A 17,948-nucleotide genomic window follows, 5' to 3' on the forward strand; every position below is an offset into this window, starting at 1 on the left:
TATAGAGATTTCAATATAATGAACTAGAGCAGTACTTCAGACTAAATTAGCTAACACTTAGCACACTGACTAAAAAGTCATTGACGCGTATATTATTAAGGCAAGACCCTGGATACCTTTTTTCATAAAATGAGTTCATGGATACCTCAACACTCTATGTATTCATTTATTCCTTTTCTTAGTTTACTTATTACTTGTACTAATGTGACCAATTTAACCTTTACCATTAAAATTAATATAATTAACCTATGAAACATTTGTAATTTTGAAGATTTTGTAATATTTCTCTTCTTTTTTTCATGGAGAAGCTAATTTTCCCTAGCACCAAATATTTAATTATTCCTTATCAGATTTATATGCGTTGGTGCATCTTTTTGTTTCAAATTTAATAACATTAATCTTCATGTTAGTAGATTGAGAAATTCTCTGTTTTGCACTTTTAACTATGTTTGACTCTACAATTCCTAGAACCACCATCAAGGGATCTAAATCAATGAGCCTATGCAGTATTCTTGATAAAATAAAAAAAACACTGTTTCAGTATATTGATAGCTTTGGGCAGCTCCAAAACATATGAACTAATGATGTCGGTGCAAGCCCACAGCATTACACAAAGGGTCTGCATCTGGAAATATGTACATATTGGAAATATGAAATATAGACCAATGTAACCGTCACGGATTAGTTTGGAGAGTTAGGATAGAATGGATTGTTTTGTTTAATAAATTTTTGCATGCAGCCAAATATTTGAAGGCTGCATGCCAAATTAATGTACTATTAATGTTTATAATAAACATAAATTTATTTATTTTAACCCTAAAAAAAAAAAAAATGCTATGGTACCATTACAGATGAAATTTTGAATATCGTGAAATTTTACTGGTATTGGTACAGACTACTGAAATTTCGGTATCGTGACAACACTGATCACAGGTTTATGTTCCCTCTCGTTCAGACAACAAAAGAAAACAGATGTCAGGGAGCTGACTCCAAAAAAAAACAAAAAAAACACTTATAGACAAGACATGCTCTTGTAGCAGTAATGATACTCTTGAGAGGGTGTTAAGAAGCTGTTTACGATGTCAACTGCTGTGTGAGTCTGCAAGTGTCTGGTGAAAGTATGGAAAAAAGGGATGTGGCAAAACATCTTAGGGTCTTTGCATGCATTTTTTTTTTTTTTTTTTGCAGCCGTTTTTTCTTTTTTATTGTGCTTCTTTACCATTTTCACCTGTCTCACAATGAGCTGTATTTACACAAACACTATGAGTACATAACAGTATTACCAATTTCATTGAAATTTGCGTACTAGTGTACGTTTTTTAAAAGAGTAAAGCAGATTTGTTTTTGAATATATATTATTGCAGAAAATATATTATTCAGGAATGTGCTCCCCAACTCAAAGGTACTATTAGCACAGCTGAAGTCAGTGAGGATGTTGTCTGATTGCCATAGGCCACAGCCAGGCATCCAGATGTTTTCCCAGCAGCTTTGGTGAGCTTCAGACTGTTGTGAGACCCCTAGTGTCTGCTAATTAACGTTCTTTAGTACTGCTGAAATGTACTCAGGTTGATGAGCTACATTTTTATCTTTCAAGTCCCAAAGCTATCCGACTGTCTGCCTCTGAAGCTGACATGAAAGTTTCTTTTGACAGAACTTCAAGACAAGCCATGATCAAAATTAAAGGATTACTCCACTTTTAAATAAACTTTTGCTGATAATTTACTCACCCCTATGTCATCCAAGATGTCCATGTCTTTCTTTCTTCAGTCAAAAAGAAATGAAGGTTTTTGATGTAAACATTCTAGGATTTTTCTCCATATCATTCATTTCAATGGGCACCAAACGGCGAAACGATTGGTCATTTAAAAAAAAAAAAAAAAAAAAAAAAAAGTTTAAGTTTTATAAGCACAAATACTGGCCTTGCTCTTTTCTCCGATGCGCATTCGTGACGTCACGTAATACGCAATTACGTTGAAAAGGTCACGGTTGACGTAGGCGGAAGTATGGAGTCAGTGTTTACATTACAAATGTGCGGAAGGAGGATCGTATACACATATTCAAATGTCTTTGTGTCAGTTTATTGTTTAACCCTTTGAGCGGTACGTTCCCACATATGGGATGTTTATTTCTGTGCCCCTGGGCGTACGGTTCCACATATGGGATTTAGAACGTTCAGCGACGTCACATAACTGCTAGATTCAAACTGTGCTTTCGCGCTCTGGCTGCGAGACGGACGTGCGCTCTCTTGTCATCACAGCTATGCAGTGTTTTCAGCCACATAATGTTTCTTTTAAGGTTTCAGACATTTAAATATGCATAAGCACCAATAAACAATACATTTGGAGTTTATAAAATACACACTGATGTCAGACGTCAGTGGAAGCATCAATAAACAGTGAATTCAAATATAATTTGCCGACATTTATTCATATCAGACACACATAATGGGTCTAAGTAACTATAAAGTTTACTCTCTTATTCTTCCAGTTCACCAGCCACTTACTTGCATATATTTCAGGAGAAACTGATGTATTCACCTGCTGTAAATCAGACTGACAGAACTCTGTGAACTGCAGTGCAAACTAAGATGGCGGCGCCCATCTCGCATTATAGATCAAGATAAAGATCATTTATAAATGTTTTTAAACGACAAAACACACTCACTCACACACACATATTTGAGAATCGGAATATCATATAGTTGAAGACATGTAAGCAAGTTTGCGAATGTTTTAAATAAAAAAGGAAAAACAAAATAATAGTGATCCATCTCTCATACAGTGTTATTGTGGCTACGTTCAGTGCTTGTGACACACACGCGTCGCCATGGAAACAATAAGGGCAAACGTTCTAAAATAAGGGTCGCCTTAAAAAAACTCACTCTGGTGGTCAGTTAGAATATTTTAAACTCACGCTTGAAAGGTGTGCTTATCCTAGGTGTTTTAATATTAGAAAGCCTAAAAGAAAATTTTTGTCAGGACAGAAATTTGTGACTTTTCAGAGATTTCCTATACACAATCCTGAGGGAATGAAACTGTGGTTGCTATGCCTACGTCAACCGTGACCTTTTCAACGCAATTGCGTATTATGTGACGTCACGAACGCGCATCGGAGAAAAGAGCAAAGCCAGCATTTGTGCTTATAAAACGTAAACTTTTTTTTTTTTTTAAATGACCGATCGTTTCGCTAGATAAGACCCTTATTCATCGTCTGGTATCGTCTGGTGTCGTTTAAAGCCCTTTGAAGCTGCACTGAAGCTGCCATTTGGACCTTCAACCGTTTGGTGCCCATTGAAATGAATGATATGGAGAAAAATCCTAGAATGTTTACATCAAAAACCTTAATTTCTTTTCGACTGAAGAAAGAAAGACTTGGACATCTTGGATGACATGGGGGTGAGTAAATTATCAGCAAAAGTTTATTTAAAAGTGAACTAATCCTTTAACACCAGAGATTTCTTTGTTAGCCACCATTTCAGTCTAGTGTGTAATGCAGCTCACAGTCACCGAATGTATATGTGTTTATGATGTAAATCTCAGGACAAGTTTTCATATAAGTGTCCGTTTTTTAATGCGTCTTGACTGTTGCACATAAATGACAGCTGAGATCCCACAGTGTGACATGAGGATCATGTTCGTATAGTCTGACAAGCAACAATCGTAAAGGACTATGATAAATCGCACAGTGTGCACCCGGCTTAACTAATCAAAACTCAGGAAAGCAGATTCTGTAGCTGTTCACATCACCATTCCCAGTGGAACAGATGGCGCTAGAGATTCTCTTAACACCTCGCATTTATTACCAAATGAATGACATAAACACTCTGTAGGCGTTGACGTCATATCGTCTGTCGCTGTATCTTGCTTATTTATTTCCAAACATCCTGCAACAATTTATTTTCAGAGTCGGCACATCTGTGAGTATTTTACCATGAAATGAATCAAGATTATTATCTTCACATCCTCAGCCAGACATGTGCAGGCTGACCCTTAGCATTTCACTGTCATATATGTTTGTATACTGACCCTAGGGGTGAGGCTTGCGCCAATTCTCAAATGTCATATTTTTTTGTTGAAACCACATTGAGGTTGGTGCAACTTTTTTTTTTTTTTTTTTTTTTAATTTCTTGGTTACTTCATCATCTTCTTTTTTTTTTTCATTTACACCACAGTAAACTTTAAGATACTGTTTACGCCTAGTAATGAAATACGTTGTGTGTGATCTAATCACAAGTAGTTAGCTGAGACTGTTTACACTGTTTACATCTGGTGTCTTCTGTGACCACTTCTGATTACTTACATTTTCCAATTTTCCACTTCAGAAATTAATTCTCATGTCAGGGGCAGTTTGAGGAACTAAGTTTATGTTTGTTGTTTTGTTGAACTATTTTAGCTCCTACTCTTGACTAAATACTCTCTAACAGAGTAACTATGAGAGGTGCTACAGCCTGTCAGTGGTCAAACATATGATGCACAAACCAATATAGAAGAGTCAACAGATGTTGTAATTTTGTTTCTAAAGCTACATATAAAGAAGTATTCCCAAATTAATATATAAATAAATAAATAAATAAATAAAAAATTATTGAGCATTTACTCGGTAGAAGAATATCATAGTATCTTATGAGAAGGTTTTTTCTTATAATTCTTAATGATGCCACATTAGATTTGTTACATGAAGTTTCTAGATTTATGTGGAGGTTAACCCTCAGGGGTCTGAGGATTTTTGGGGCCCTGGAGAAGTTTTGACATGCCCTGACATTTGTGCTTTTTTCAGTTGTTCATAAACATATTAGTGGAAAAATTGTCATTACACTGTATTCAGCACAAACTAGGCTACAATAATATGTGAGGAACATGTATGTACATGTTTGTGTTTTTGAAGGAATAACGTTTATGCATGGTTATTGAAAAAACAAAAACTTAAATCACTGAAATAAAGCCAAAAAATATATATTAAATTTGTGTTCACAAGAGTTCTGGGTATTGGAGGTTGTAGACTAGAGTTTTTGCTTCAAAATGAGGTAAAATTTATGCTGCCTGCTTGTTCATATAAAACAATAGAGAGATTTAAATTTTCTAAGACACATTTTGTCAAGAAACACAGTATGCGTGAAGGCGTGAATCATCATGAATAATGCTGTAATTCACACCTGAGAAGACAAAAGAATCGCATAAAGAGCTCTAATGACCTGCATAAATAATGAGGCCTTTCAGTCAGGTAGGCTATGAAAAAACCCTCTGTTGTCATGTCTCAAGCTCATCATGGTGTATATCAAACATACAGTAAAAACTGCAATACTGTGAAATATTATTACAAATTAATAATGGTATTCTATTATATACTTTAAAATATAATGTATTTCTCTGATGCAAAGTGTCTGAACAATTATGTTACCTCTATGTAGGGCTGGGCGATATATCGCATGCGATTGTCACGCGCATTTTGTCAGTAAAGCCGGTTCCCTGATTGCCGCTAAATCGCCATCACCTGCTTTCAAATGGAGCGGCATTTAATAGACAGAGCCGTAGATCACTGATAAGCCACGCAATATCGCGTTCATATCGCAGATGTATCGCCTTCGATAATGAACGCGATATTGCGTGGCTTATCAGTGATCTACGGCTCTGTCTATTAAATGCCGCTCCATTTGAAAGCAGGTGATGGCGATTTAGCGGCAATCAGGGAACCGGCTTTACTGACGAAATGCGCGTGACAAAAGCATTCGATATATCGCCCAGCCCTACCTCTATGGCATTTCATATAGGCTTTTAGCTTAAAAGCATGCACATTTGTAGAAATATTGATGGATTCTCATATGTTTATGTCAGTTTTCTATACAGAGGAGTAATATTTATTCAATATTTATTGTCATCACTGTGAGCGCTGGATACTGTGTTTTCAATTCATACTTGCAGCCGGAGGGCGCTCTGTGCAGTTTTAGTCCACAAATTAATCTAAAGAAGAACAGGAACCAGGAACTAACGGCATGTCTTCTAGAGGTTGCTAACCATGGCTTTAACATCCAGATAAACACTTTTCAAGACAATAAATACACGATTGAGACGATGCATACAAGTATTGCCTCAGAATTTGCCTCACAATAGCGCTCGTTCCGTGGGCGTGGCCGCATTAGCGGATAATGAGCTGAATCACAGACTTCTGACATGGCTTTCTTTTCATACAGATTACATAAACACAGAATTTTTGTTTTTGATTTGACTTACATGATTTAAAACCTGACATTTCAACGTTTTTTTAGACATAAGTCTCATTTTTTTGTGATTAGTATTCACTAAGTTACAGTTCATTTTCTGAGAACTGTCAGATTGGACTTTGTTCAGAGGGAGACGAGAGATCACGCATCATGTTAGTTTTCTTTATTTTGCAAAAAGCACAACATTTTGTTTTTACACTGAGTGTACACAAATAAAAGACGATGTTCTACAGATTAAAATGGTGTATAGCTCTTAATTGTATGTGCAACATTGGAGTATTTTGAGTCTCTTTCACACTGGTAAGAAAAAAAAACAGCGGTGGTATCGCCGGCGTGACCGCCGACCCGAGGGAGTTAACTGGGGCATGTTTGAAACTTGCTTTGACAGTCAATGCAACACAAACAACATCTGTAAGAGAGTTAAATCACTGAATATTTTTAATATGTTTTGTGTATTGTATTGTGAGCTAACAAAACAGTGTATAATATATATGTATTTTATTGCTTGTCAAGTAAAATGTATTTGTATTAGCTGTAATATACACAATCCTCTGCATTAATGTGAAGAAAACAAAAGAGGGATTATTGTGGACTTTAGGAAAGGTGGCAACATCCCTGCTCCTCTAGATATTGGAGGAGTAGCTGTTGAGGTGGTCTCCAGCTACTTGGGAGTGCATATTAGTAATGAGCTCGCTTGGAGTAACAATACAGATAAAGAAGTCCCATCAACGTTTTATTCTTCTTGAGGAAATTGATGCATGCTGGCCTTGGCATTTCAGCCCTCACATCCTTCTACAGATAAATGGTGGAGACTGTCCTCACCTCCTGTATCACTGTGTGGTGGTGAAATTGTCATCTGTAAGCAGTATTTACATCACCAGATGCTAAACCGTAGCATAACGGGAATGGAGCTATGAAAAGAGTCATTTAACAAGCTGCAAGAGCCATCAGTTTCTCACTATAAAGCACCTTTGTTAACAAAGCGGTTCATAACTTAATACTAAATCGCTGTTTATTGTTCAAATGTATGATACTTGCCTTAGCTGTTGAAGAGCATCAAGATATGCAGTCTCAGAAGAAATTCTTGATGGTTCGGTCTGAGGGTGTTGAAGTTGTAATCAATATCTTCTGTTTTGAATGAAGAAATGACGACAAACTTGTGCTGTTAATTTGACCCTGTTGTGGTCCAGGAAGTTGCACATGGCTTGAAGTGAAAGAGGTCTGAGGTCTCACGTGAACCGCAGTCAGTAGAATGAGGAAGAACAACTACCAGTGAGGAGGGAACTTGTGTTGGCTTTTAAGATCCACAAAAGTCACACCTTAGAGTTTTGGTTTGACCAATGAGAAAGGTGTAATTCTCAGGTGGGAAGGTTACTTTGTTTGAAAGTGCACGCATTTGCATGAGGGGAGTAAGCTGGCAGTTTGTGTCTTTTTATACTCTTATAAATATAACAAACAATGCATTCTATGACTACGATTATGATATGACTATGATTTATTTTTTGTATATAAACTGCACATGGGTTCGCAAATCTGACTTGTCTTCAGTGGAGTAACGTTACATAGAGCAAGTTTTAGGGACCTAGAAATATATATATATTGCCGCAATTGCCATGAACTAAATGTCACTAAGTAAGTGTTTTTGATTCAGGCATCTATGTTTGAAAGTTGTATGCTTGTTTATGCTTGGCTTGTGTTTGTGTATGCCCAAGTCCAGTCTTAAGTCTAGACAATGAAAATAAATGAAAATAAATGAAATCAAAATTGACTTTTTTTTTTTTTTTTATGAAATATTGCAGTATTTATCATAAATGATTTATCCATATGTAATCCAGTAAACTGATCCTCACAATTCATTTCCTGTGTCATGTAATCAAGGGAGTGTTATGCTGTTCACCTCTAAAACATAATCATCATTGACCTCTGCTATCCACCTCTTCAGCAGGCATATTATTATTATGAACTAACTATAATACAGCTTACATAATATTTTATAACACAATATCACCTCTTCCAGTGGGGGTTGTGGTCAGACCACAAGGAGATCCACATGTACCTTGTGTCAGAAATAGCATTTGTGAAAAATGCCACTGGACTCTGAGTAATCAAATGGAAACTATTGTCTAAGCTGCATGTCAAACCTTTCATGAATATTACTAGAGGAATGAAAGGGATTGGCAAGAAGTTTTGAATCCACCCTACTTCAATTATATAATCTTAACTGACCTTGCAGTGTTGTCTGAGCTGAATTGGGAATGAATAGCTTAGTCTTTTATCATATTCCATGAGGGAGGAAACAGAAAACATTCAAACATCTGGACATTAAACATCTGGATTGTTTTTATTCATGCCTAGGTGCCTAGGTTAACTCGTATATATTTTGTCTGCCTTTGAAAGCTTAGATTGTCAGAGAAAGTCATCATAACCAGATTTTAACCAGAATTTCATCATACCAAAGCCAAAGGTGAATGCAGCTGTGCTCTATTACAGTGTAGTTTTGACATATTGTGACCACTAATGCTGGTAGTCCTACCCATAATATAGTCCAAATGATGGGCAGCCACTGCTGCTCATGCAGCTTTAGCAGCTCTGGTTCCACTGATCTGAGCTTTATGGCTTAGTGGTCAGATGGAAACCTTATTTTAGTGCAAGACACCCGAAAGCCCCTAAAGGATTGTCAGATTGTGAGAACTAAATTCTCTGGTCTGGTGAAACAAAGACTGTTAAGCCTGGAGGAAACTAGGCACTGTTCATCACTTGCAATACCAACTACAGAAAATACAGAAATATTCTTTATGAAAAAAAAAAAGAAAAAATAGAGCCAGAGTCCTTAGATTCCCATCCAACTTGACAAAGCTTGAGAGAATTTGCAGAGAAGAATGGCAGAAAATCCCCAAATCCAGGTGTGCAAAGCTTGTCACATTATACTGACCATAGAAAAAACTTGGTGGTTTTAGGAACCCTGTGGAAAATTGTCTTTTGAAAGGCTGTTCTTACACAAAAGCAATGCTGTACAAAGGTGCAAGGTGACAGAGGGGGTACATGAACAAAATGCTGAGTTTTGCCATTCATTTAATTCTACCCCACTTTAAAATAACCTTAAAACTGAGCATATATTTCTAGCAGGGAAAATGCCATATATGCATGACATCCATTCAGATTACCTCATCTTTTGTGGTCAAGCTGACTACATCCATAGCCTACAAGGAGCGTGCTTATAACAGATTACGTGCAGAGTCTGCTGCCTTAACAAATCGTGCCACATTGCTGCCATTTTCGACAATGTGCGGATTTAGCACTTAGTAGCATGAAGAACAAATATACACATAGACTGTACATAGAGATCGATTTAAGATTCAAACTCTCTTCGATACAAAAAAATACCCTGTGCGAGCTCTTGTTTTTAATGTTGATAATTTATTATACAAGCAAGAATGCAATGTTTCCCGATTATCCACACGATTGCAAATGTGACATTTATTTTATACACTAAACAGCTTAAAAGTTTTCGGTACATATCCTAGTAATAAAGATGAATTAACAATATTAAGAAGAGGATCTATGCATAATCTAACATACAGTGGGTACGGAAAGTATTCAGACCCCCTTAAATTTTTCACTCTTTGTTATATTGCAGCCATTTGCTAAAATCATTTAAGTTCATTTTTTTCCTCATTAATGTACACACAGCACCCCATATTGACACAAACACAGAATTGTTGACATTTTTGCAGATTTATAAAAAAATAAAAACTGAAATATCACATGGTCCTAATTATTCAGACCCTTTGCTGTGACACTCATATATTTAACTCAGGTGCTGTCCATTTCTTCTGATCATCCTTGAGATGGTTCTACACCTTCATTTGAGTCCAGCTGTGTTTGATTATACTGATTTTGCTTGATTAGGAAAGCCACACACCTGTCTATGTAAGACCTTACAGCTCACAGTGCATGTCAGAGCAAATGAGAATCATGAGGTCAAAGGAACTGCCTGAAGAGCTCAGGGATAGATCTGTGCCTTGCCACAATTCTGGCCAAGGTTACAAAAAAAATTCTGCTGCACTTAAGGTTCCTAAGAGCACAGTGGCCTCCATAATCCTTAAATGGAAGACGTTTGGGACGACCAGAAACCTTCTTAGAGCTGGCCGTCCAGCCAAACTGAGCTATCGGGGGAGAAGAGCCTTGGTGAGAGAGGTAAACTAGAACCCAAAGATCACTGTGGCTGAGCTCCAGAGATGCAGTCGGGAGATGGGAGAAAGTTGTAGAAAGTCAACCATCACTGCAGCCCTCCACCAGTCAGGGCTTTATAGCAGAGTGGCCCGACAGAAGCCTCTCCTCAGTGCAAGACACATGAAAGCCCGCCGGAAGGACTCCAAGATGGTGAGAAATAAGATTCTCTGGTCTGTTGAGACCAAGATAGAACTTTTTGGCCTTAATTCTAAGCGGTATGTGTGGAGAAAACCAGGCAATGCTCATCACCTGTCCAATACAGTCCCAACAGTGAAGCATGGTGGTGGCAGCATCATGCTGTGGGGGTGTTTTTCAGCTGCAGGGACAGGACGGCTGGTTGCAATCGAGGGAAAGATGAATGCGACCAAGTACAGGGATATCCTGGACGAAAACCTTCTCCAGAGTGCTCAGGACCTCAGACTGGGCCGAAGGTTTACCTTCCAACAAGACAATGACCCTAAGCACACAGCTAAAATAACAAAGGAGTGGCTTCACAACAACTCTGTGACTGATCTTGAATGGCCCAGCCAGAGCCCTGATTTAAACCCAATTGAGCATCTCTGGAGAGACCTAAAAATGGCTGTCCACCAACGTTTACCATCCAACCTGACAGAACTGGAGAGGATCTGCAAGGAGGAATGGCAGAGGATCCCCAAATCCAGGTGTGAAAAACTTGCTGCATCTTTCCCAAAAAGACTCATGGCTGTATTAGATCAAAAGGGTGCTTCTACTAAATACTGAGCAAAGGGTCTGAATACTTAGGACCATGTGATATTTCAGTTTTTCTTTTTTAATAAATCTGCAAAAATGTCAACAATTCTGTTTTTTTTTCTGTCAATATGGGGTGTTGTGTGTACATTAATGAGGAAAAAAAAAGAACTTAAATGATTTTAGCAAATGGCTGCAATATAACAAAGAGTGAAAAATTTAAGGGGGTCTGAATACTTTCCGTACCCACTGTACCTACTTTAGAAACAATCCAGTAAACACTGCTAATATAGGGATAAGTAGAGAAAAGGAAAAAGGTGGATATTAAGGATGTGTATTTTTGCATTATTTAAATTGTTGATCTGTTGATCAATAATACTGTATCATAATGGCTGTTTCTTTTTAGTGTTGTTGGTAACATCAATCTTTTTGGCCCTTTCCTACTTGTTTTCAGAAAATGGTATTTTCTGGTATTGATGAACTCCAGAGTTACAAACTAGCAGCAGCTCATTTGCAATTAGAGAGAGACAAATCACAAATCAGAGTCAAATCACAAGCTTCTGAATCAAAATATAATTCAATTGTGAAAATTGTGTCAATGCCCAGCTCTACTGTCAATAAATGTTCTTTTTTATTTGTAATTTTTTTACAATTTTTTTTCCCATTTATATTCTTGTCAGAGTGCACCAGAATGCTTAGTTTACATGTTAAAATCACGAAAATTTTCCCCTGGGGGAGGATGCCCTCAGACCCCCCTACTACTATTTCCTTTGTAAACATGTCACCTTTTTTACCACTTTGGAGTTTTCAGGTATGCATTTGAGACTATACTAATGACAAAAAGTCTTTGAATGGGTCTATTCCAGGCATCCTCAAATAATGGAGCTTGGTCTGGTTCTGTACCTTGGCTGGGTTCCAACTGGATCATGATAGATACTGACAACTGTAGCACTATTTTACCATTTGTACAGTTTAACCCCTTAAGCCCGAAGTGTCCCGCCGGTGGGACATTACCCCCCACGAAAAAAATCATAACCAAATTACTAAGCAACCACTGACAGGAATAATACAAAAAACATTTTGTTCAACTCTTAAAGAGTGCTGAGTTATCACTCTAAAACGCAGTGTACTGCCCGCGAATGCCACCTAGCTATAAAAAATATTAATAATCATATTTTTCAAAACTCCTGCCTAGATAATCACACACTGGGTGTCATTTGAAAGCTTAGAGTCTGAACTTTACAATGAATGTAGCCAATTTGATTAACTCCTAAGTACTGTTGAGTTATTTGCTGAAAAATAATTTAATTTTTTTTATATATTTGTATAATTGTTTTGTACAGAATACTTTCTCACATGTGATAATTTAAACATGACATGAACACTTATAACACACTTTAACATTTGATGAACAGAGCTCATGAAATCGTACCTCTCTTCTCTAGTGGCATTGCAGGAAAGAGGACGAACTTCCGATTGCACTGCGATTTGAACCCCTCACCTACGTATGACGTCAGCCGATGTACATACTATATTTAATAAAAGCACGCAAAGTGTTCAAAATAAAATGCCTCAAAAGAAATAATATATATGAAAAAAATAACAAAAATGATTTAGAATCTGGTGTAACAACATATCCCTGCTACAAGCATTGGCATAATCCAGCTGATCAAGAGATATTGATCACACAATTATGACACATAAAACCCCACAGGTGCACAGGCTAACCAAAACTAAAATGTAGCTATCACTTGGCATTTTAGCTTATAACTTCATGAAACAGGCATAGATTGTAGAAAATGGCACATCATTACTTACAGTGGATTCTCCCGATTGAAATGAGTCCAAGATCACCATAATCCAATAAACCGATCACGAGTTACTCCACTTGAAAGAACGGTTTTAAAAATGCCCATCAGGGGGAACCAATGGATAAACAAAAAGGCTACCTTCCAAATGCTGTAACTTTTGATTTCTTTAAGGGATCGCCACAAAATTTGACCCAAATACAGCTCACATATAGAGGAACATCACCAAAATGGTTCCCCTATATAGATTTGAAGTTATGAGTCATTATTTTTGTGCATGTCACTCAGAAAACAAAAAAAATTAAAAATGCCTACCTTTGTTCAAAATGCTATAACTTTTGGTTTCTTGAATTTGATCCAGATACAGCTCACACATAGAGGAACATCATCAAAAAAGAATGAACCTGCTACCATATTTCCTTCATGAGATATTTCATTTTAAATTAGAAAGATGTGAATTTTCCCTTTTTTTCCACTTTTTTTGTTTGTTTGTTTGTTTGTTTGTTTGTTTATTTACCAAATTACTAAGCAACCACTGACAGGAATAATACAAAAAACATTTTGTTCAACTCTTAAAGAGTGCTGAGTTATCACTCTAAAACGCAGTGTACTGCCCGCGAATGCCACCTAGCTATAAAAAATATTAATAATCATATTTTTCAAAACTCCTGCCTAGATAATCACACACTGGGTGTCATTTGAAAGCTTAGAGTCTGAACTTTACAATGAATGTAGCCAATTTGATTAACTCCTAAGTACTGTTGAGTTATTTGCTGAAAAATAATTTAATTTTTTTTATATATTTGTATAATTGTTTTGTACAGAATACTTTCTCACATGTGATAATTTAAACATGACATGAACACTTATAACACACTTTAACATTTGATGAACAGAGCTCATGAAATCGTACCTCTCTTCTCTAGTGGCATTGCAGGAAAGAGGACGAACTTCCGATTGCACTGCGATTTGAACCCCTCACCTACGTATGACGTCAGCCGATGTACATACTATATTTAATAAAAGCACGCAAAGTGTTCAAAATAAAATGCCTCAAAAGAAATAATATATATGAAAAAAATAACAAAAATGATTTAGAATCTGGTGTAACAACATATCCCTGCTACAAGCATTGGCATAATCCAGCTGATCAAGAGATATTGATCACACAATTATGACACATAAAACCCCACAGGTGCACAGGCTAACCAAAACTAAAATGTAGCTATCACTTGGCATTTTAGCTTATAACTTCATGAAACAGGCATAGATTGTAGAAAATGGCACATCATTACTTACAGTGGATTCTCCCGATTGAAATGAGTCCAAGATCACCATAATCCAATAAACCGATCACGAGTTACTCCACTTGAAAGAACGGTTTTAAAAATGCCCATCAGGGGGAACCAATGGATAAACAAAAAGGCTACCTTCCAAATGCTGTAACTTTTGATTTCTTTAAGGGATCGCCACAAAATTTGACCCAAATACAGCTCACATATAGAGGAACATCACCAAAATGGTTCCCCTATATAGATTTGAAGTTATGAGTCATTATTTTTGTGCATGTCACTCAGAAAACAAAAAAAATTAAAAATGCCTACCTTTGTTCAAAATGCTATAACTTTTGGTTTCTTGAATTTGATCCAGATACAGCTCACACATAGAGGAACATCATCAAAAAAGAATGAACCTGCTACCATATTTCCTTCATGAGATATTTCATTTTAAATTAGAAAGATGTGAATTTTCCCTTTTTTTCCACTTTTTTTGTTTGTTTGTTTGTTTGTTTGTTTGTTTATTTGCAGTTTCTCAGCATGAGAATGTCCAAATTTATTTATTTATTTTTATTATTATTATTATTATTATTTAAACATTTAAAATGTTTCCTTTGAAAGGATTTGGAATTTTTTTTTCTTTTACAAAGCACTACTGTTGTCCAGATGGAAAATAGAACTATTAGAACTATTCCAAAAAAGTCTTTATATTTACTTGCTGGGAAGGAAATATAAAGACCTGACCACTTTAATTGAATACCCCTGGTCTATACTTCGTACTGTAGTGTTAGTCATGCATTGCATGACTGTATACTGACAGTTGTTTAATTGTTGTTTACAGCTAACCTTAACTTATATCCAGTATCATATGTGCAGTATTGGAGTAGATTTAGAGTGTTTCTGGACTAAAACATTGCATTTTTTTTCTTTTTTTAGCATCAATAATAAGCTCCAGCAGCCAGAGGCTGCATCAGGAGTGCTGGAATATGCCATGAAACACTTTGGAGAACTGGTAAGAGCTTTAAACCATAAGTAATCTGTTTGTTATTCATGCATTGACTACATAAGATGAGGCCTTGGGTGAATTTCACAAAGCCTGTAAAGAAAGACAGTAGCTAAGCCTTTGTACACATTTAACATATGGATGGGTCACAGTGGTCGACTAGAGTAGACTTGAGATTCGGGGCCAGGAGCAGCAGCTCATTTGCAATTAGAGAGAGACATCCCCCCCCTCCACCCCCCAAATTATTAGATAATGTTGAGCAAATCATTTACAAAACATGAATATACATTCATAAATAATTACGTGATATACTAACATTTTATGAATGTTTTATTAATTTGGTTATAATTCATTTTAACTTATTAGTTAATGGTCAGAGATTAGTAAATGAGTATTAGTAAATTAGTAAATGATCAGTGATGATGATTTATTGATGAAGTTGTAAGCTGGTCTGTGTTCAAAAGCACAAACATGAACAAACTAAAGCACAATTTTTAAGAAGAGTCATTTATTTGTTTTGAAGTAGATACATATTTGTAAATGTCTTACAGTCACACACTACATAGTGTTCAACACCTGTTATAGATGATGTGTAAATGCATGAATAAATCATTTACAAGGCTTTCTGCATCCCCTATTCTAAAGTGTAAAGTATTCATCACTTGTAAATGTGTTACGTATCATTTGTAGATCTTTCTTTCCTGTTACAAATTATTTGTATATGTATACAAGTCATTTATAACACTTTCTGCATCCCCTATTCTAATGTGTAAACTATTCATCACTTATAAATGTGTTATATGTCATTTGCCGATCTTCCTGTTACCTGATCCATCTCATTCCATCACTTTACCCAAGCCTAAACTTTACATTATTTAAAAAAAATAAATTAACACTCGGTCACCGTTTAACCAGTACTTATTCATTTATTTTTTATTTTGTTTTTCATGAAACAGCTCCTCACCATAACATGAAAACGCACCATAAACTGATAATAAACGTAGTTCATTATTTCGTGCATTTTATTTCAAGTTTTCAGAAGTCATACGATACCACCTTGTGAGGAAAAGACTCTTATAATGTATAATGGTTATATTACGTTAATAATCGTACCAATCCGCAGTTTCATAAATTTCAAAATTGGCGCTTCTAACAACACGGCACAGTGACGTCAAACCTTGCTCCTTATTGGCTGTCACATTTGTTTTGCGACTACCATAGAGTGTTTGCGACATGGCGAATATGAGTTGCTGTGTTGAGTTAGATTTAGCGTGACGCTTTGGAGGATGGACTTGCAGGTCAGAGGAATGTTTGCAGCGATTAAACACTTTAATTTCATTCTGTAACTCACACAAAATTATGTTTTGCTGTCATTACGCTGGTAATGTAGCACACGCATCGTTTTGTCTGTTCTGTATACTGCTTTTTGTAATGTTTTAAATTATTGTGACTAACGTACATTTATCTGCCTGTTACACTAAGTATATTGTCAACATGGATATGCTTAAGGTTATAGGGTGGAGTAGGGAGCTTAAAATTATTCCTTTTATACAATAGTATATCAACTAAGATAACAGTCACTGTAAATCTATATTTCGTTTTTATTTTTGTGAAGTGGCTAAAAGTTAGGGGCTCAAAAATATAATATTATAGTAAAATATCAGGATTCGTATAGATTTTTATATCCTGTAACTGAAAGGTATACTTTGCATATGGCAAATAAATGGTAAATTTACACATTGCAGTTTGTACATAATTTATAAAGAAGATCTGCAAATGATATGTAACACATTTATAAGTGATGAATAGTTTACACTTTAGAACAGGGGATGCAGAAAGTGTTATAAATGACTTGTATACATATACAAATAATTTGTAACACGTAAGAAAGGTATACAAATTATATATGACACATTTACAAGTGATGCATAGTTTACACTTTAGAATAGGGGATGCAGAAAACATTGTAAATGATTTAATCATGCGTTTACACATCATCTATAACAGGTGTTGAACACTTTGTAGTGTGTACTGCAGTGTGAGTGCTGACTGGTGAGGGTATAGACAGCTGTCTTCTCTGACACACACGGAGTGTTTAACTCCGTGCACCTGATGTGAGCTTCAGTGGAAGGTAAAACCGGTTCAGAGGTTCACTTCATCACTAGATCCCACACACAGAACACAAGTCTGTGCTGATGAGTGAAAGGATTTAACACAACCCACTGGAATCACCTGACTGTAAGGCATTTATAAATGTGTATCCACTTCAAAACAAATAAATAACACTTCTTAAAAATAGTGCTTTAGCATACCTGCATGTTTGTGCTTTTGAACACAGACCAGCTTACAACTTCATCAATAAATCATATACTGATCATTTACTAATGATTTGTTCAACATTTGTTCATGATTAACAATTTTTTTTTTATTGAGATAATGATAGTAAAACAATTTTGTCATAAATACCAATTATTATAAGTGATAATGTATCAACTAATAACTTATAAACCATCTACTAATGATCTGTTTGATTTATTTGATTAAGATAACTTACAACACATTTATAAATTATCATAACACTTATTAATAATTTATGAACATATATTGTCATGTTTTGTAAATGATTTGTTCATCATTAACTAATAACTTATAAGTGTCTCATAACTGAATTAATAAAACATTCATAAAAAGTTAACATCACT

General features: G+C 35.8%; 1 protein-coding gene across 4 annotated transcripts in view; it reads left to right on the forward strand.

Annotated features, from left to right (window-relative positions):
- Positions 1–17,948, forward strand: part of mtor (mechanistic target of rapamycin kinase) — a 344,442-nt gene that overhangs the window by 125,422 nt on the left and 201,072 nt on the right. For all 4 annotated transcript variants that reach the window (XM_067394176.1, XM_067394175.1, XM_067394174.1 and 1 more), the window contains one exon: positions 15,180–15,255. In XM_067394176.1, coding sequence (XP_067250277.1) covers positions 15,180–15,255 — 76 coding nt within the window. The remainder of the gene's footprint in view (positions 1–15,179; positions 15,256–17,948) is intronic.

The sequence above is a fragment of the Chanodichthys erythropterus genome, chromosome 9 (assembly GCF_024489055.1).
Source record: "Chanodichthys erythropterus isolate Z2021 chromosome 9, ASM2448905v1, whole genome shotgun sequence".
Classification (NCBI taxonomy): Eukaryota; Metazoa; Chordata; class Actinopteri; order Cypriniformes; family Xenocyprididae; genus Chanodichthys; species Chanodichthys erythropterus.